At 35.6% G+C, this 19,516-nt stretch overlaps 3 protein-coding genes across 3 annotated transcripts; 1 reads left to right on the forward strand and 2 right to left on the reverse strand.

Annotated features, from left to right (window-relative positions):
- The first annotated feature begins 318 nt into the window (after positions 1 to 318).
- On the forward strand, positions 319 to 4,844 carry LOC133705060 (coronatine-insensitive protein 1). The gene is made up of 3 exons (XM_062130157.1): positions 319 to 1,637; positions 2,505 to 2,982; positions 3,747 to 4,844. Exons 1-3 carry the CDS (start codon positions 1,129 to 1,131, stop codon positions 4,566 to 4,568), a joined length of 1,809 nt encoding a protein of 602 aa, XP_061986141.1. The 5' UTR covers positions 319 to 1,128; the 3' UTR covers positions 4,569 to 4,844.
- A 4,843-nt stretch (positions 4,845 to 9,687) lies between these two features.
- Positions 9,688 to 12,094, reverse strand: LOC133705063 (transcription factor DIVARICATA-like). Its single transcript, XM_062130159.1, has 2 exons — positions 10,832 to 12,094; positions 9,688 to 10,323 (listed from the first exon to the last, which is right to left on the reverse strand). The coding sequence occupies exons 1-2, from the start codon at positions 11,212 to 11,214 to the stop codon at positions 9,828 to 9,830; spliced, it is 879 nt and encodes a 292-aa protein (XP_061986143.1). The 5' UTR covers positions 11,215 to 12,094; the 3' UTR covers positions 9,688 to 9,827.
- A 772-nt stretch (positions 12,095 to 12,866) lies between these two features.
- Positions 12,867 to 16,488, reverse strand: LOC133705062 (laccase-4-like). The gene is made up of 6 exons (XM_062130158.1): positions 16,319 to 16,488; positions 15,474 to 15,625; positions 15,101 to 15,345; positions 14,830 to 14,958; positions 13,725 to 14,645; positions 12,867 to 13,347 (listed from the first exon to the last, which is right to left on the reverse strand). Exons 1-6 carry the CDS (start codon positions 16,409 to 16,411, stop codon positions 13,217 to 13,219), a joined length of 1,671 nt encoding a protein of 556 aa, XP_061986142.1. The 5' UTR covers positions 16,412 to 16,488; the 3' UTR covers positions 12,867 to 13,216.
- Between the last annotated feature and the right edge of the window lie 3,028 nt (positions 16,489 to 19,516).

A 19,516-nucleotide genomic window follows, 5' to 3' on the forward strand; every position in this document is an offset into this window, starting at 1 on the left:
AAAAATAATGTAAAAAATAACCGCTAAAAACTACTGTAACAGCTAACAACAGTAACAGACAAAATACTCTGCAATAATAAGATAACAAATAACACACAACTGACTTTCCAATCAACTGCTACCTTTTGACAATCATTTGTAGTAATTCAATAAATAATAATAATAATAATAATAATTACGAAGACCACCAAACCACCATGATACCATATCCCTCCTTCTCCGGTTTTTCAATGGAGTAATAAATAAATATATAAAATACTCTCCGATTGGTTAGCACCACTGCGCCAGTATTTCCTTTTGTCGTTTCCTCTCTCCTCTTTTGTATCCGTCCATCCATCCGTCTCGCTCTATTACATACACACACATTCGCAAGGCGTATAATAATTTTTCTAAATAAATAATAGTAGTAGCAGTACAGAAATACAGAGCCCCTTAACTAGGGTGTGCTTGATCCATGAACCCACAAATTTCTTTCTTTCTTTTCTCATACAAGAAAAACTAAAAAACCGTCTCAACTGTCCTCCCGCCGTCGATCACCACCTCCTATTCTTTCTAATTTTACTCTCTCGATCTCTATTTCTCCTGTTTAGCTTTCATTTCTCTTTTGCTACCGCTCTCACCAACAGTATCGATGTTTTATCGATCTGATGAACAGGTCATGATCCGATCGGCTCGTTTTCCGTGCCGGAATCGCTTAAATCAGTAGCTGCTTTGCTCCGCATCTCTCTAGAACCATCGTCTATCGATTTTAGTAACTTATCCTTTTTTGTCTCTCTTGTTTTTGTTAGTTTAGTGAGGAGCTTAACCGTATTTGTTTCTATAACAGGTTCGTTTGTTTCGTTCTCAGTTTTGCTACTTTGTTTTTTTTTTTTTCTAGCTCAAACTTCTTTTTTCAAAAAATCTATTGAAAATCAAGTATTTGAAGTGTTAATCGATTAATTCTAATAGAAAATTTCCAAATCCGTGAGGTCCTCTATAATAACTTCATATTTTCTTTTTTTTGTCCTTTTACCATCTTTTATTATTCAGTTTTGTTTTTATCATTTTCAAGCTCAAAATTTGTAAATTACGAATTCCTTTTAACAACTAAGTTTGCTTTCTTATTGGCGTTCTTAAAAAAAAAAATCAATGGAAGAAAATCACAATAAAAAGAACAACTACTTAAATTGTAGCGGAGGTGGTGGGGGGATGTCCGACGTCGTATTAGGGCTCGTGATGCCGTACATAAACGACCCGCGGGACCGCGACGCCGTTTCGTTAGTTTGCCGGAGATGGTATGAGCTAGATGCGTTAACACGGAAGAACGTGACAATAGCTTTTTGTTACAGTACAAGTCCAGATCGATTACGACGTCGTTTTAATGACATTGAATCATTAAAGCTAAAAGGGAAACCCCGGGCTGCTATGTTTTTTAATTTGATACCGGAGGATTGGGGAGGGTTTGTGACTCCATGGGTTAATGAAATAGCGGAGAGTTTTAATTGCTTGAAATCGCTTCATTTTAGAAGGATGATTGTTAAAGATTCGGATCTGGAGTTACTTGCTAGGTCCAGAGGGAGACTTTTGCAGGTTTTGAAGCTTGATAAGTGCTCTGGGTTTTCCACGGATGGCCTTTCGCACATCGGTCGCTCTTGCAGGTGATTCTATTCGTTTTTTTTCCTTTTTAGATTCGTTTTAGTACTGGATTGATTGATCATGGATGGTATTAATATTTAATGTGCCTCTGCGCGCCAAATAATTAATGTTAGTGTTTATGAAGAAGCTGTAATTGTTGTTCAAGAGTTGCTTAACTTTTTTTTCATGGTTCATTTGGTTTCTTTCTAGAATATTGAGCAGCTATGAATGGATGTGTAATTTTAAGGAAATTTATATAATGCTGGTAATTTGCGTGTTGTGGAGAATTGAAGGTTTATTATATAAGGAAATTCATTATGCACAATTGTGCACTGAGCAATCTCGGTTGTTTTGGTTTACAAACTGTGAAAATGTTGAATGTTAAGTTGATAACTTTAATCAATAAACACCGGCGAGAGTGGGTTTGATAAGGTTGTTCTGAGTTTAATATCCTCGTGTCTTAACTCAACTTGCATGGCTTTGTTTTATGAGGATTCTAAATAAAGTAGAATCAGCAATCCAATTGTTTATAATGGACTTTCTTGATTGTTGAAGTTATAAGATTATGGCGTTGGCTGCGGCTATTGCCTACAGTTCGTTGATAAAGGAAAATAATATGCTGGAATAATGGAGTAAGAACTGAATGATCTTTTAACGTTTCCTACCTAGTATGGATCGTGTTCTGGTAAGGCTCACGCTTTAAGTCATCTTGGAGTTGGAGCTTATTCCCAACTTGCAAGATGCCATGATTCTTAACATCCTTGTTATTTGAGGCGCTATTTATCATAACTTCAACCCTTCCCCCTCACTTTTCCATTGCCTTTGGATTCGGGGTTCTTAGCATATTTACTATGGTGCATGCAATTTATTGTCATCATCTGTTTCCTCAGGCAATTGAGAACATTATTCTTGGAAGAGAGTGCAATTGTTGAGAGAGATGGTGACTGGCTCCATGAGCTTGCTACGAACAATACAGTTCTCGAGACTCTAAATTTTTACATGACAGAACTTACCAGAGTCAGATCGGAAGACCTTGAGCTTCTTGCCAGGAACTGTCGTTCATTAGTCTCTGTAAAGGTTAGCGACTGTGAAATCTTGGATCTTGTTGGTTTCTTTCATGCTGCATCTGCTTTAGAGGAATTTTGTGGAGGTTCCTTCAATGAGCCAGATGAACCAGACAAATACTCTGCTGTCAGATTCCCCCCAAAATTATGCTGTTTGGGTCTTAGCTATATGGAGAAGAACGTAATGTCAATAGTGTTTCCTTTTGCATCCCTGCTCAAAAAGCTGGATCTCCTCTATGCTTTTCTTGGCACGGAAGATCATTGTGTTTTAGTCCAAAGGTGCCCCAACTTAGAAGTTCTTGAGGTACAAACCATAGATGTGTTTCAACTCTATGTTGCATTTAATCGCTGTCTCCATTCATAATTTGTTTTGAATTATATCTTCATTTACCACCCCCTTTATGCAATGGCTTTATGTCTTAGATAACAGTTCCCTCCTCTTATTTCTATTCTTGATTCACCAGAATCTTGTTTCATATTTATTCATCAAATAAATGTGTGGATTAGTCTGGTCTTATTCTAGAAATAATTTGACCGGTTTATCTTTATCTTAATCTTAATTTAAACTATCCATCTTCAAATCGAAAGCATGGGAAAAAAAAACTTATGAAGGAATATTTTCATTCTGCTTAGCAATATAATATCATATCTGCTCATGATAAATTCATAGGTTTGAAAGAAACAAATATGACTTGTCGTGTTATCCCTAACATGAAGTGTATCTTAACTCAATTCTCTGTGTTCTTTTATTGATGCTTTCAATGTGCATTTCTTTATTTTTATTTCTGAACTATGTCTAACACCAAAATTTTCCCTTTGTGCTTCTTGCATGATTTTGTAATTCACTCTGGTTCTGAGGAATGCCGTGTTAATCTTGCTAGAAAGGGATTTGAAATTTTTCAGAACGAAAGAGATTTGAAGTTCTTTAAAATGATGAAAATATGCCAGATTACCTAGCTATTTGTGGAAAAAAAACAGGGGATTCTTGTACCGTTGTTGCAGAACTTCATTTGAGATTTGTGCATGTATTTAGGTTTATATAGTTAACCTTGCTTTTTAAATTGGCAGACAAGAAATGTTATTGGAGATAGAGGGTTGGAAGCCCTTGCCCAGAGTTGTAAGCTACTAAAGAGGCTTCGAATAGAGCGTGGTGCCGATGAGCAGGGAATGGAGGATGTGGATGGCCGAGTTTCACATAGAGGATTAATTGCCTTGGCTCAAGGCTGCTTAGAACTCGAGTACATCGCCGTTTATGTTTCTGATATTACCAATGCAGCTCTAGAACATATGGGCACATACTCAAAGAACCTCAATGATTTCCGCCTGGTCTTGCTTGAGCAAGAAGAGAGGATAACCGACCTGCCCCTTGACAATGGAGTTCGAGCTCTATTAAGGGGCTGTGAAAAGCTCCAAAGGTTCGGTCTGTATCTCCGACCAGGGGGTTTGACTGATGTGGGTCTTGGATATATTGGACAGTACAGCAGACGAGTAAGATGGATGATTCTAGGTAGTGTTGGGGAGTCTGATGAAGGGCTTTTGGCGTTTTCCAGAGGCTGTCCTAGCCTGCAAAAACTTGAAATGAGGGCCTGTTGCTTCAGTGAGAGTGCACTGGCTAGAGCTGCCTTGCAACTGACTTCTCTGAGGTACTTGTGGGTGCATGGTTATAGAGAGACCTCTACTGGTCATCGTGATCTCTTAACAATGGTTCGCCCATTTTGGAACATCGAATTGATTCCTTCTAGAAAGGTTGAGTCGGTTAATGAAGCTGGAGAAAGTATTGTTTCCGAGAATCCGGCCCACATTCTTGCATATTACTCCCTTGCTGGACCAAGAACAGACTTCCCAGATACTGTGAGACCACTGGATCCAGCGAACATAGTTGCTGCGTAGAGCTGTATATGAAGTTGATGTCATGTTCTTTTTATTGCCACGTCCTGTTTATAGATTTATCCATCTTTTTACCATTTGGGTAAGAGTGTTTCGGTTTAATTTTAAATTTCGATTTTACTTAGACCGTTGTCCTGTAATAAGTCTACGTTCTCAGCTGTAATTTAGCACTTCCGCTCTAGGTACACTACTGTCTTTCTTCTGTCGTCTGTGGCAGTTAGCTTAACCTTTTGGTGACTTTGTATTTCATCTGCTTCAATGTTGGAAATGTTGCTAGAATTTTGGCTGCTTTTTATTGATAAATACACAGATTTTCACTTGCGTTACTATTTCAAAATTTTCTTTTTGGTGTGCTACGAGAAATGCTCTTCTTACTGAAGATGATCTCTTTAAAAGAAATCACGCCGCATAAGTTTTCCCGGTTTTTGTGATCATGCACGGGCTAACATGGTTCTGCTAGTGCTTTGGGGTATACTCTACAAGGGCAGGTTTTGGCAGCTTCAAGGATTGGTCGCTTGAGACGAGGTATCTCAAGAGCAATGACATGCTGGCAAATTTGGAAGCTGGATGGCAGTGTGTGGCGGTAGGAACTCGGATTGATCCAGAAAGAAAAGTTGACTATCTTAAGAACTTGAAGTGATTGGCAGGGAGCTAAAAATGTCTTTGTACAGAGAAGGGAACAGGCCGCACCTTCAACAAATAGTCCAACTGTATGGACAGCCATAGCCTATGCCTCCAACCTTGAAGATCAACACAGATTCAACCTCCAAAGATCTTATGACAGATAAATGCTGGAATCAGCATCATCTACAGAAATCAGAGACTCATCTATTGAAATGCAGATGCAGTAGTGCTCACCTAGGTGAATCTTTGGCCGAAAGGGAAGCTGTGGGGTTAGCAATAGCCAGAAGGTGGGACAAGGTGGACTTTGAAGCAGACTCATCTAATGTAGCTAATGCTGTCTCATCTCACATGGTGAATGCCACTTGGGAAATTTATCCAAATAGATGACATAAAAAGTCTGTCAAGTCTACACCATGGATACGAAATGTATCATGGTTGTAGCCCTGCTGCTGCAGTAGCTGATTGGATAGCTAAGGGTTCTTGGAATACAACTTGTCCTGCAAATAGGGTTGTTGAACTTGACCCCCCTGCTATGCTGTGCTATGAGGGAGTTTCCAAAAATGTCGTTATTCATCTGATTCAGATTTTGTGTTGTTGAAGACGATACTGCATTTTTCTACTCTAGACTTCAAGAATTGTCCATAAAAACGTCCTCTCCCCCATCAATAATCCCTTTCAAATATTTATCTAGTACTCCACAGCTTTATCCGATTTATCAAGGAAGTGGATGGATTATCAGTTTCATCTGACTTGAAAATTCAATTCTAAATATATATTAATAATTTAAGTTTTTCTCTATAAATCTACTAGTACTTCAATCGTTTTATACTTAACAAGCATTGCTCCTTCGATAGTTATAATAGATATCGTTAATGATAGTTTCCCTGGTTATAGATTATGTGTCCTCTTGTTGGAGAGATTTTCAAATCCTTAATTATATTTGGATTAGATGATTAAGTTCTTGTTATTTTAACAATCACTTGTCTATATATTTTTTTTTCCTTTCGAGAGTTATCGTCTTTTTTTCTAACATCTACCAAAGGGTGAGCTTCAAGATTACAAAACCTAATCTATGTATATTGCTAACCTCGAGGTCTACAAGCGTACCATGTAATATCTCCCATGTCTTAAAACTTAAGTAGCTTCAAGGGCAAAAAGGTAATTTAATTTTTTGGTATAGAATTCAATCACAATCGTAATATGCAGGGATCAAAATGTAATCCAGTCTTTGTGTGTAAAGGGTTTGTGTTGTGAATCTGAGTCATCGCGTCTTCTTCCGATTTGCATCCGATACTGTGATAGCTAGAATAACCTTTTTAACTATTTGCTTTTGACGACCGTGAGAAATAAACTAGCATTAGCGGGATAAATAAACTGCAGTATCAAATCCTCCGGGTATATTTTTCTGAAAAGAACATTGGAACAACTCTTGACTTTCTAGGAACTCAGGTAAGGGTTTTGTTATTAATAATTAGTTTATTTTATGGTCCTGATTGCTCCATTTTGCGCGATAGGACATCAAAACGATTCTTAATTTGAAAAAAAAATCTTCAAAAATATTTTTTTAAACATAAAAATAATCACTATAAAAGAGGTCCAATTTGATAATGCATCATTTGGGCAAAACCACAACTGAAGAGAGAGTTTAGAAGAGAATGAAACATGTCAGATAATCAACAGTAAGAGCACCACCAGGCACCAGCCACCAACTTGTCAAGTCACCTCAGTCTACTTCATTCATGCATCCTTTTTATTTTATTTTTTGCTGATCCCATCAAACGACCAACCCCACAATCAACTCCTGAGCTGAACCAGAGAGGAATAAAAAAAGGCATTATGCTTACAACTTGCGCTGATGATCAGTAACACTACGTTTACATCCCACCTGGGGGATCGATCTGATGGTGAAGTTGTTAGAGAGGATCGTCCTTAAAATATTTCAGGCCGGTGTGGTGGAACCTCTACCACGTCTTTGCTTGCTATGCCACGACAAACTGAACACCCAAACATGACCTCATGCGTAGCTAATTCAGATTTTGGTGAAGAAAAAGGTGGCCGACATATTATTAAAAGATCCTCTTTATTCTAAAATAAAGGAAAAGTGGCTTAGAGTTCACGGTTTTTAAACTTGATTGGAATTAATTAGAAGAAAGTGGCAAGAGTGCTTTCTTATTCAACCCGCAGGGAGGCTGCTCCTTTGGGGAAAGTTATTATAAAAGTTTATCGTTTTGTCATTTAGTGCAAAAGGTTCATGGTGATAACCATACTGCTCATGTTGCTTTGGAGCTTTTAATGCTCAGCATGAGGTTTATAAGTTGATAAATACACAAAGTCACATGGGTGGGCTTGCACACTAGGGTTTTAATTGATGATTGTTTCAGCAGCAACAATGGCAGTAGTAGAACCCACAAACACAATGGCAACTTATACAAAACAAGCACAGTGACAGAATATCAGGAAACATGATCTCTTTTTTTCCACTGGAAAATTTTGGAAAGACAAACTTTGTGAGATAATTATTATCAATTAACCCTTTTCTAAAGGACCCACTAATTAAGATGCTAGATAGTTGGATGCCAGAGGGGCCGAGTTTGTCAATAACATGAAAACGATCAATGATCTTTATCCCGTTTCGGCGTTCCGACCGTTATCCATTCCATAATATTAGTGTTTCTTTTTCCTAATGGAAGTGTTCTAGTACTTTTATCAGCTGTAACCCTAACATTACATTTTCTTTGCTCCTAATCAAGACAACAGGCGTATCAAAGCATGCCCTTAGTTTATATCTATCTATCTTCTTCACTCTATTCAGAGTAATTTTTTGTATTTTAAGTTGAATTACTGTATTCCGATATTCTTTGTGCATATAATATTGAAACTTGAAAGTATGCAGATGCTCAAGAAAAGTCAAATCAGCAATTAATATATAGGTGAATCATTGAAAGAGACATGTTCTTTTGCGGAAGGTTGAAAGATGCATTCCAGGAGAAGGACGACAGATACATCACAGGTCCTGATTCTGGAAGAGGAGTTTCTGAAGAATATTAGGACGAAAATCAATGCCTTATCCTCTAAAGTCAAGGAAAAGGCTACCATCTAAATAGCCTGGTATAATAATAATAATTAGGGATGGCAACGGTAACTGTACATCCCTTTTTTATATATTTATATCTTTTAGGGTAAAAAATTTAAATATTCATAAAATATATATGTTTGAATGCGGGTACGTATTCATATATATCCATTATTTATTATTTATTAAAAAATTAGTTTATATATATATATATATATACACATATATAGATGTTACTATTGAGATATGTATATATTATATTATATTAAATAATATAAATTTTTTTATAAATATATCTATATAATATAAATATATATTTAGTGTTAGGGTTAGGTGATTTTAAGTCGAGTTTGACAATATATATTTATATTTTATTTATTATTTATTAAATAAAATAATTATTAATAAAAACCCATTAAATTAGATCTAGTCAATCGGTTGAAATTAAATTCTCATCCCTAATAATAATCCTAGGTTCTGTATTCCCATAGAAACAGTTAAAGTGTGCGCAAAATCTAGCTAGACCCGGTAACTATTCTTTCTAGCTTTGTCAAGTAAATAAAGAATCAAAAAAGGGTATTGATTATGCGCACTTGGAAGAACTGCCATGCTGATGGAACAGTCTTGCCACCATCGACAATTGGTTTGGCGGAAAGAGAAATATCGTAGAAAAGGCAAATATATACATGTACACTGGCATTCTTAAGTGCATCGTTCCATATTCTACGATAAATTGAAGCATGTGATGCTCAACAAAGTGGGATGCAAGCTCAGCTGTGACAGAAGTGATCATGCTGCTGAAGCACAGGTCAACTTGGCCATTTTGGACCACATAAAGCTAACGATTGCTCCAAGGTTCTTAGCTTCGAGATAAGGCAGGCAATCAGATACCGCGGAATTTCAAACAGATCGAGTGCTGGGTGAGTCAGCTGAATGACATTTCAGATTATTTGTCATAGTTACAAAAGTGTTCCATATGCAAATGCATAGAGTGCTTTCACATCATCCTTTTGAAACAAAGACAGGATTTTGTACCTAATTGATAGATTATTAGAATGCTCTTGAATTCAGCACAGCACAAACATAAAGGATGCATAGACCAAAATATGGATTTTACAGTCATCAAGATTTAGTCTGCACTGAAGGAGAGACTTAAAAAGAATGCTTCCATTACTAAAAAGCAGAGGTAATGATACCGAAAATTTAAGTTTAGAAAGTTTTCTAAGACTGGTTTTCGTTTGATGCAAAGTGCAAACTCCAAGATATATACGTACAACTGTTTCCAAGAGTCCAATATTTCATTTTCACCCGTTGGACATTGCAATTTCAGATATTACATGATTTCATATTTCTGTTATGTTCAAGAAAGATTCAATAGGAGTATTAAGGAAAGGGAAAGGAAAGGGAAAGAAACAGAGAAGGGAATTAAAGAAAATGTACCGGCATCCAATTACTAATTAAACCAACCACACATGACCATGGCAAAAGCACTGCTATCCAGATTCGATTGACCCTAAACCAGATTTTTTTTTCCATCAATGTATACAGCAAAGACGGCCGCCCTATCAATGAATTTGAAATCTTGGGGGTGACAATTGAAAGACCAAGTTACGGGGCTTGATACGAGCCCCGTGACGAGCACCAGCATACAGATTTTGCCCTTGAAATGTTAGACCATTTGAAGATATCTCATATGGAGATGACTCAAACAAGTCTCCATGAGTAGAACCAAAGGTCATAACAGATCCATCCTTTGATTCGTCCCAGTCAATCAACAATTTCTGCATCCCTGCCGGCTTTTGCTGTGGTAATAGCACGTCAGATTGATCCAGTGAGGAAGCTTTGTCACCATCTGATGGAGAAGTAGAACCCGCGAGATTGAGAGTTGTGATGTCATGGATGCTTGGTCTTCTCTTATCCTTCACTCCCGAAAGCTGCTGCCTTATAAAATACTTCTGTGCATGGCTTGCCACTTGAGTTGGAGTCTTGGAGCCTACAAAATTGCGAGAGATGTTCCTCCAGTCTCCTTTGCCATGCTTTAGAAGCCCCATCAGGAACCGCCTATTGATCATAATCAAACATTGCAAGAACAAGTTCAAGGAGAAATAAACACAACCCGAAAAGAATTTGTTTACTGTCATCTTCATAGCAAAACAGAAAAAAGCAGCCCCTGACAACTATTAAAAAAAAATTTCCAATCTTGAAATTTCCAGCAACTAATCTCTCTCTGTTAGATAATCTGACGACGATCTCAAAAAGTTTAAAAACTACAACAGCAATGGATTAAAATATAAAAGTTACTATCCTGGAAACAACAAGTAACAAATTTGAACCTTGGATGGAGAGAAAATGTACCATAATCTGAAGATCCATTTTGCTGCTGACAAACCAATTGAATAGAAAAGTTCATGATCAATGAAATAACACCTCTACCAAATCTTTTGTAAATGTGTTTGATTAATGATTTATCTCTGTTGTAAATCAATGACTGGATGCATTGTTACTCCAAAATTTACTGTTTTAAACAAGAAATTTCACTAGAGGAAAGCCATAACAAAAAGGGATTCACCTGTGCTCCTCTTCTGTCCATGGCACACCTTTCTTTCTCTGCTGATCAGCACTCTTGATATTCAAAGGCCTCTTCCTATACGCATCAAAAGTACTATTATCAACCAACTCGGACGTGAAAGATGAGCTAAGATAACCTGGAACCGGAACCCTCCCTGCTTCTATATCACAAACATCCTCTTCCAGCTTCTTGTATTGCTTGATCACATCATTAACTGTCTTTCCTGGTATCATAGCTGCCACCTTCAGCCATCTATCAGGCTCATGCTCATCAAATATCGCCAAAGCTCTCTCAAACATCTTGTTCTCATCCTTGGTCCACTCTGTGGTTTGGGCAACACAAATTGGATTCGACATGCTCCAAGATGAATATAGAGTTTCCATACCTAGCTATCATCACTTAATATGCAGCGATTGCTTGCGGGTTCGTATTGCATCGAGAAGTGAATATGATTGGAATCGAGAGATGTAGAGCAGGGAGAAGAAGAAAGGAAACGGAGAGTATATGCGAAGATTGAGGTTTTTAAATAAATCTCAGAATTATGTACAGAGAATCAAGAATCTACTTTTCTTAACAGCATAAACTGAAGAATCTAAAAAAGATCCATTTTTCAAGGATTCGAAGAGAAACCTGAAAAGATGAAAAATCTAATCTTTTTCCCACGAATTAGGCCACAGGAGAAAAAAGCAAAAGCCCAGATGGGAAATTGAATTTGAAACAGAGAAGTTGACAAAAATATCAAGGAAAATAAATTTCAAGAGATCGATTTTATACAATAGGGATTCCTATTGTTTGAAAGAAACAGTGAAAATCATTGAAAAGCGGTCAAACACGAAGAATCTAAATGAAAGATTGTCGAACAAGGAAGAGAAGACAAAAATGATGATCAAGTCGACCGAGATAGCAAGAGGGAAAGAAAGATGTCAGGGAATCTGCAAGAGAGAAAGGGCGGGAAAATTATTTGCTTTCTAGATTTCTTTGAAGAGAAGGAAGCAAAAGGAAAAGTTTAGGTATGTATTTATAGTACGAGTAGATTGCAAAACCGGCTAGTTGAGCCAGAGATAATCAATGGAGAGGAATCAAAATACATTTCAGAATTTTTTTTCCTCTTGTTTCTGTTGATTGTTGGTGCATTCAAGGGAGGAGAGGAGACATGGAAAGTGGCAATTTGGTATTATAGCGTGGCACTTGTCCCAGTGAAATAGTTCCTCTTACTAAGAGAACATATAGACGAGACGATAAAAGATTCTCATACTCTTTTTGGCTATGAGAACATACAGGGTAGACGATAGTAGATTCTTACTCTTTTGGATTTTTTATGGGCAAAATTAGAGCTCCAATCTGATATCAAATGGGTGTCTATCGTATAAACACAAGTTTCCCTTTTGGATTTGAAAGATTTTGAAGAGCATTTACACCTTAATCTCTTTCAAGGTACGATTTTTGGTAATCTAATTAGAGGGTTTTTTTTTTCAAAAAGCACAAAATTAATGCAATTATCCTTTCTGGTGTTCTATTAGTATTTGAATTTCAAAATTATTAAAAAAAAACATCATTTTAACGAAAAAAATACATTAGTTTATAAACTAGAAAAATAAAAAAAAAATATTAATAACTCTACACAAAATAAAATGATATGTTCTTATAGATTAATTACTTTCAGTTTTATTTGGGGGCGTTTGAGAATGTAATAATGATTGCTTTTTAAAATGTTTTTTTACTTAAAAATATATTAAAATAATATTTTTTATTTTTAAAAAGTTATTTTAATATTAATATATCAAAATAATTTAAAAATATAAAATTTTTAAACACATTCTTAGACAAGCGCTCATTTAAACCTAGTCGGTCTTGAGCGAAGAAGTAGTTTTGCATGTTTTTTTTTTTTTAATGATTTGTCCTATGTTTGTTTTTGTTTTTTGAAAGAAAAATCTCCTATAAGGCGTCTGTTTTCCTAAGCAGAAAATCATGAGTTCGACCCTTGTACTACGCATTTATCCGTATTTACAACTGAAAATTATTTGATTTACCTAACTTTCTCCAAGAAAAAGCTAATGATATGACATTAAATACAAAACACCATCAAGTTGGATTGCTCCCAATTGATGCAACAATCACAAGCATGCAAATAGCTTCAAGTGGAATCAAAGTGCCAAATCCCCCCCTGAAAGTAGAATAAAAAAGATAAACATGACTAGCTTTTACAGCTTTATCCCCTCTTTCTGAGCAGCTTCCTTTTGCTATATTATATATATATATATAAAAACCCAACTTTCTCCTGTTTATTAGCTTTTGTCAAATCTTTGTTTGAGCACTTGAGCCCAGATCTTCAGACTATACGATACTACTCTCTTCACATTCTAGTCTCAAAGCCCCTTGAAGTCTCTAGCAGTTGGGGAGGTCACTGGGAGGTGGTAGTAGTGACTCGTCTGGACCTTCACCATTGTCAACCACAAATACCATCTTTAGTCCCCATGTCGTATGTACTTCCAAATGGCAATGCAAAAACCAAACACCTACAAGCCACCAATGACTTATCAGAATACTGGATAGCTACACAACACTTCACCAACCAATTCATGCATGTAAGCTACGGGTAAAAATTCAAAGAGATAATCATTCCTAATGGCAAAGGATTCATGTTTTATTTTTTTGCCTTGTAAAATTGAAAATAAATAAATAAAAAGAGGCAAAGGGTCTTCCCTGGATTTTATCATGAAAAAGAGAGAGAATCTTGTCAAATACTATAACTTCATGCCAGGGCAATATAGAAGGTAGAATCTCATTGTCAAGAAAATTACTAATATATATGACAAAAATTAATATCCACCTTTTCAACCTGATTAAATTGGAAAGTACTATAAGAAAAAGAAAAAAAAGATTGTAGATTTACCTGGATTATCTGCCCTGAATCTGATCGTAGCCCATCCAGCAGTAGGTACACTGATTGTGTTTCTTTCAACAGGATCAGCCAGATTAAATTTTTTTGGATCATTATCTGCATCAAAATTCCCAAATCCCTTGCCAACAACAAAGAAATTAAATCCATGAAGATGGAACGGATGACTCTCAGGTGCTATTATAGTGGTTCCTTGCAACACAAGTTGAACTGTCGAATTAAAAGCCAGCCTATAAGTTCTAGTCCCATTGATGGTCTGCAGATTTAATGCCGTATTATTTCCCGTATAATTAAAAGAATTTGGCGGCATTGCTGGAAAATCGTCTGTGAAAACCCCACTTATGCTATAGTAGTGTGCTTGAAGTAGAGCTGTAGTTGGCATTATAAAAGAAATATTATTAATAGCTCCCACAGCCTTGCTACCATTGACACATGTTGCGCAAGGGTCAATCCCGACACCAATAGTGAAGTATAGAGAATGGTCCACTGTTAATGGAACATTGGCTGGGTACTTCTTTGAATTCAGGCTTCGAAGATTGTCCATGAAAGTTGATGTTACTGGAGTTGCGTTTATAGCAGGAGTGGTGGTCAGGACTGGTGGGGAAAATGCAATGGTTCCCTTATAGCGCAAGAAAGCGATTGCTGTCACGTTATCAACAGCAACTACGGTATCCATGAAGGGAGAGACAGCCATTAAATACTTGCCAACGCTTTTATCTGCAGTTAATAGGGCATTTGTGGTTTGGCCTGGACCTATAAATATTGTGTCAGTGCTAAAGGGCTTAGTGTAAGCTGCATCCACTTCAACAACCGTTATATTGTGCCCTGCAATCTTGAAGAAGAGCTCATCGTTTAGTGCTGCATTGATAATGCGTAGCAAATAGGTCTTGCCGCTTTCAACATGTAATGTGAAACCTGCGCACCAAATAGAATGTCAAAGATCCATGTATGGATCCTAAATAATTTCTTCACGGCACCAGAAAACGTGGCAATAAAAGAATTTAACTAGTTATACGTAAATAAGACCTTAGTTTGTGTTCTAAGGTGGCAATTTTATAACCCAATATGAGTTTATCAGAACCATTAAAAGGGTCATTACCCGGAGAAGGGCAGCCAGGAACTGCCCCTGTCTGGCCATTAACAATGTGTGCATCTGATATGTTTGGAGGCAAGCCAGTTTGTGTTGCTTGGTTGACCACAGCTTCAACATCTGCTTTCCACCATTCACCTATATAATTAACAAAATCAACTACCATCACTTAATTGTCGATCTTGGGACTTTATAGGACAACAAAAAAAAAGAGCAGCAGAAACTCATTAGAATTGCCGTGAAATTGGGAGAGAAAAAAAAGACTTGGATTGGAGCTCACCCAATATGATGATTTTTTCCTTATCAGGCTTTGGAAATGGGTAAGGAACGCCCTTCTGAGGCAAGATGACGATGGCACCATGTATTGTTGCCCTTAGCCATGAAATGTGTGCATGCCAAAGAAGCGTACCCCTCTGGCCTGTAAGCGTGAAATTGTAGAGATAGCTTTGCCCCGGCCGTATTGGACACTGCGTGATGTATGCTGGCCCGTCGGACCAGCCCGTGCGCAACTGCCTCACGCCGTGCCTGGCAAAACAAAATTTAGGCTCCAATTAATCATTAAAGTCGTCCTAATAATCACTCTTGAATCAAGTACCTAGCTATAGCTTTCAAAAACCAATTTTTAAGACTTCAGGTGCGGTTTATGGTTCTACCAATGGATGGTGACATTGTATTGGACGTGGTTGGTGAGCTTTATATTGACATTATCGCCTTCCCTTGCATAAATAGTAGGCCCTGGAAACTTTCCATTGATTGTCACAATGGACTTGGTTGAGCAGAGCTTTGTTGTGTTCGTCAGGACTACCTGCTTACAGCGGCCAATATAAACAGTGATTTTCACAAGCAAGATCACAACTTCTAATTCTAAAGAGACTTGCTGTCTTTGTAAAGTAGAAGTTCATAGAAGAGGAAAGAAGAGAAGGAAAATCAACTTGATACTAAAATGGCACACTACTCTAAAGAATTTGTGTTGTAACCATGCCAGACTTGCTTGACTTTTTCATTAATTATTGATGATTTTTTAATTTACATTGTTGTGTATGTGACGTGGGGGGAATTATTGAACTAATTTAGTCTCTATGAATCAAACAGATCACATTAGAAGAATTCATTTTAGTAGCCATTAATCATGTATAATTAATGAGGGTTTAATTATATTATACCAACTAATCGAACAATTATGGTCTCCAGAAACCTAATTTAATTAATATTTTATGTGACTGCACGAAGACACTAGCAAGTGGAAAGAAGCTAGTTCCAGACCACAAGAGCCTCTTTTAATTAAATTTTATACCACGGAAAAGCGATTCTCACATTTGATGGTCGATAGATAGCAAGCTTTCCTCAATGTTTTGTTTGAATTAACGCTTAATTTTAGTCACAGATACAACATTAAGCATAATCTTCTCCTTTTTAAGTATCAAAAATGGCAACGGCAGCCCTTGTCCGTTTCTAGAGGTGGACTCCCGTAAGAACGTAGCAGAGAATGAGCACTTACCCTGAAATCATAAAGACGGACCTTGCACTCCACCAAAGCCGGAAAAATGAAAATTACTAGCAGCAATATAGCCCGAGCCCGATAGTTCTCCATCCCCTCTCTCTCACTCTCTCTTTTTCTGTCTTTGTGTCTCTGAATTTTGACTTCCTTTGAAACACAAATGTATGACTGGCCACCTTTACGTTTTATAAAAGAGAACAAACCTTTGATGCAGTGTCATTTTACCTGGTTAGGTGAATGAAAAGAACCCGCGCGCCATGAATTATGTTTCAGGTTTTCTTGCATGTTACACAAAGTTGACCAACACATTTGGAAGTATGCTAGTAAGACCTTGTTGTCATTAATGTCAAACGACTGAAACCCTCTCGTGTGTTGAAACATGCACATAGCCCAACTGAACTATCTCTCTCGATCGAGAAGGTATACCTTCCATGCAAAGATTTTGTACGCATACTCCCCTGTCAAGTACATTGAATTACCGATGGACATTTGATTATGACAATCCGATGGAGTACTGTTCAAATTAGGAGTATTTACAAGGTAAGGTTTTTCAATGGTTGAATTATAGATTGGTTAAATGTTTTTACATATAGCTTTTGTTAACATAAATTTTCTTGATAAATGCTTTTAAATACCTGTAAATTTTTATTTTTTTTTGGTGTTTGAGAATCCTTCAATGTTAAAATTGGTATTTTAATAGAAAAATAAATAAATAAATATACTTGGTAGTTTAAGGAGTAGTTATAGTTCCCGAATCTTGTTTTTTTTAATTAAATAAAAAGATTGAAAAATAATTTTAACGTGACAATATTTATTATGGATAAAATATTTTTCATGTAAACATTAATAAATATTAATAGAGAAATTTTTTTTTATACACTAGTATTGAAAAAAAACTTAACACATGTTTTTAGATTTATAAAATAAACAGAAATATATCTTTGAGAGATTGGGCTCAGATGATCTGTCCAAATCCGAGCTTAAATTTCTTCCTGATGTCGGTGTTTCTACCTAAATTTTAACAAGAGTTTGAATAAAAAATATCATTCCCATGACCATTATGAATTTAGTGCTAAAACAGAAGAAATCTTGATCCATCACAATCAATGCAGGTGATACCGAATGTAGGAACTCTTTCCACCAACTCCTGCCGATTTTTGCTGTTTTAGAAGCTGTTCGATATAATTACGGTTTTCTTTATTTCTCTTTCTTTTATGAATAATTTTAAAAACCATAGAAAATAATCTTTTAATTATTTTATGATTTTGGATTTTTTATAGCCACCATCATATATACCACTAATTAATTACCACCACAGCCATGCATCATTGCACTCAATATCGATCATTCTCAATATTGTTATGATCACGTCCGTCCGTTGTGACCATCTCAATCTTCATTTTTATTGTTATTTCTTCACCGTTATCTTTTTTTTCAACATTACCATAATTATCTTTAATTACATCACCACCATCATTAATTATACAACCTTCACAAATATATATAATTAATTATGAAAATATTTGTAGTCATAATTAATTACTCTAATATTAATTGCAGTCACTTTTATCATATCATGACCACTTTATACAATTATCATTATTTTTTAAATAAAAATAGCATTCACTATCGATTTAGTTTTGTTATAATCAATCACTATTAATTAACATCATATCAACCATGCATTATCATACAGTCGTGTTACTATGTCACTGTAACAATATCACCATGGTAATTAAAAATATTGTAATATTATTGGTTTTTATATTTTAACTTATAATATACCTTCTTATTTTTTAAATTAAATCGAGTCTATGTAAGATATTATAAATAAATAACTTTAAAAAACTATGAACAATAAACATGAGATATATAGTTTTGGTTTTCCAAAAAATTAAAAAACCAAAAACATTAAATGGTGTCCTTAGTTTTTGTGCTCGCTACTGTAGCATTCCGATTATAAATAAACGTCCTCAACTAAAAAGTTTAAGAGCTGGATTTTTTTAATTTAATTAAAAGAGTGTGATGTTAACTCTATAACACACTATCTCAAGTAATTAATACACATCCTCATTAATATTTCTATTTGCTGAATTTTTTTAAATATACGTAATTAAAAGAATGGAACTATGATCATTTGATAATAAAAGCTGCAATACTATCTTTACTTAAAATTTTAAAATTTTAGTTTCTTGAATGGTGACTAATGTAGTGCTTTGAGTATAAAATTAGCATCCTCAACTACAAAGTTTAAGGTTATGAATATTTTAATTTAATTAAAGGAATGTAATATTAACTCTCTAGCATATTCTCTTATGGAAGACTTTTAAATTTAAAATTTATTCATTCCTATCATTTTTCATGCTGATTTTTTTAAAATAATAACGAAAAGAATGAAACATGTAATCATTTGATAACAAAAATTCTGATATAATGTTAATTAACTTTCAAATTTAAATTATTAAGAGATAATAAATAATAATTTCAAATCTCCTATGTATATATGCCAAAGATAGCTAGATGGATGTATTAACATCATATGGCCCATTGTTATATATTTCTTTGTGATGCTATGTATTCCCGTACTTTAGCAGTAGCATGGATATTTTGATGGATGTATTAAAAAATCAAGGGAGTGTTTGTTTTTATAGTTTAAATTGATTTTGGCGTAAAATGATGATTTTTATGTATTTTTTTCTATATTTTTATGTATTACTGTTAAAAATTAAAAAAATATATTTTAATTAACAAATACTTTTACAAAAACACCATAACTAAACACATTATTAGTAATAAAAAAAAAAAAGGACGGCAGACACTACTCTTCCAGAAGAGTATAAAAGCGCAGGAGATAGAAATTGTGGTGGTGGGTGTCCATGGATGCATGAAAGTGTTAGTAAGAACACATACTTTATAGCTGAGAAATGGCTTTCAAGAGAATCACAATGCTTAAAGAAAGCATCAGGCATGGGTTTGTACAGCTCAACCTGTCTATCAACTTCCAAATCCTGCACCTGCTTCACCTTTCAAACCCACATTGTTTTATATTTCATTAGGCCACCTCTTTAGTCCCTTTTCACTTCTAGATAAGTTTTTTACCTTGCAAGGAATTCCTTGCAACTCAAAAGGAGGTAGAACATCGAAAAGAGCAAACCAGAAACCAGTAATAACTTTGATATGAAAATTTGTTGGTGTGAA

The sequence above is a fragment of the Populus nigra genome, chromosome 10, assembly GCF_951802175.1.
Source record: "Populus nigra chromosome 10, ddPopNigr1.1, whole genome shotgun sequence".
Classification (NCBI taxonomy): domain Eukaryota; kingdom Viridiplantae; phylum Streptophyta; class Magnoliopsida; order Malpighiales; family Salicaceae; genus Populus; species Populus nigra.

What these genes read in the sequence shown, in the direction of transcription:
- LOC133705063 (XM_062130159.1), bottom strand. Translation starts at nt 11,214, where the DNA reads ATGGAAACTCTATATTCATCTTGGAGCATGTCGAATCCAATTTGTGTT. An exon ending in TGGACAGAAGAGGAGCACAG is followed by an intron (nt 10,324 to 10,831) that starts GTGAATCCCTTT and finishes TATGATCAATAG; the next exon opens with GCGGTTCCTGATGGGGCTTC.
- LOC133705062 (XM_062130158.1), bottom strand. Translation starts at nt 16,411, where the DNA reads ATGGAGAACTATCGGGCTCGGGCTATATTGCTGCTAGTAATTTTCATT. An exon ending in TCCGTCTTTATGATTTCAGG is followed by an intron (nt 15,626 to 16,318) that starts GTAAGTGCTCAT and finishes CGCTGTAAGCAG; the next exon opens with GTAGTCCTGACGAACACAAC. An exon ending in ATTCAGGGCAGATAATCCAG is followed by an intron (nt 13,348 to 13,724) that starts GTAAATCTACAA and finishes GGTGGCTTGTAG; the next exon opens with GTGTTTGGTTTTTGCATTGC.
- LOC133705060 (XM_062130157.1), top strand. Translation starts at nt 1,129, where the DNA reads ATGGAAGAAAATCACAATAAAAAGAACAACTACTTAAATTGTAGCGGA. An exon ending in CACATCGGTCGCTCTTGCAG is followed by an intron (nt 1,638 to 2,504) that starts GTGATTCTATTC and finishes CTGTTTCCTCAG; the next exon opens with GCAATTGAGAACATTATTCT. An exon ending in CCAACTTAGAAGTTCTTGAG is followed by an intron (nt 2,983 to 3,746) that starts GTACAAACCATA and finishes TTAAATTGGCAG; the next exon opens with ACAAGAAATGTTATTGGAGA.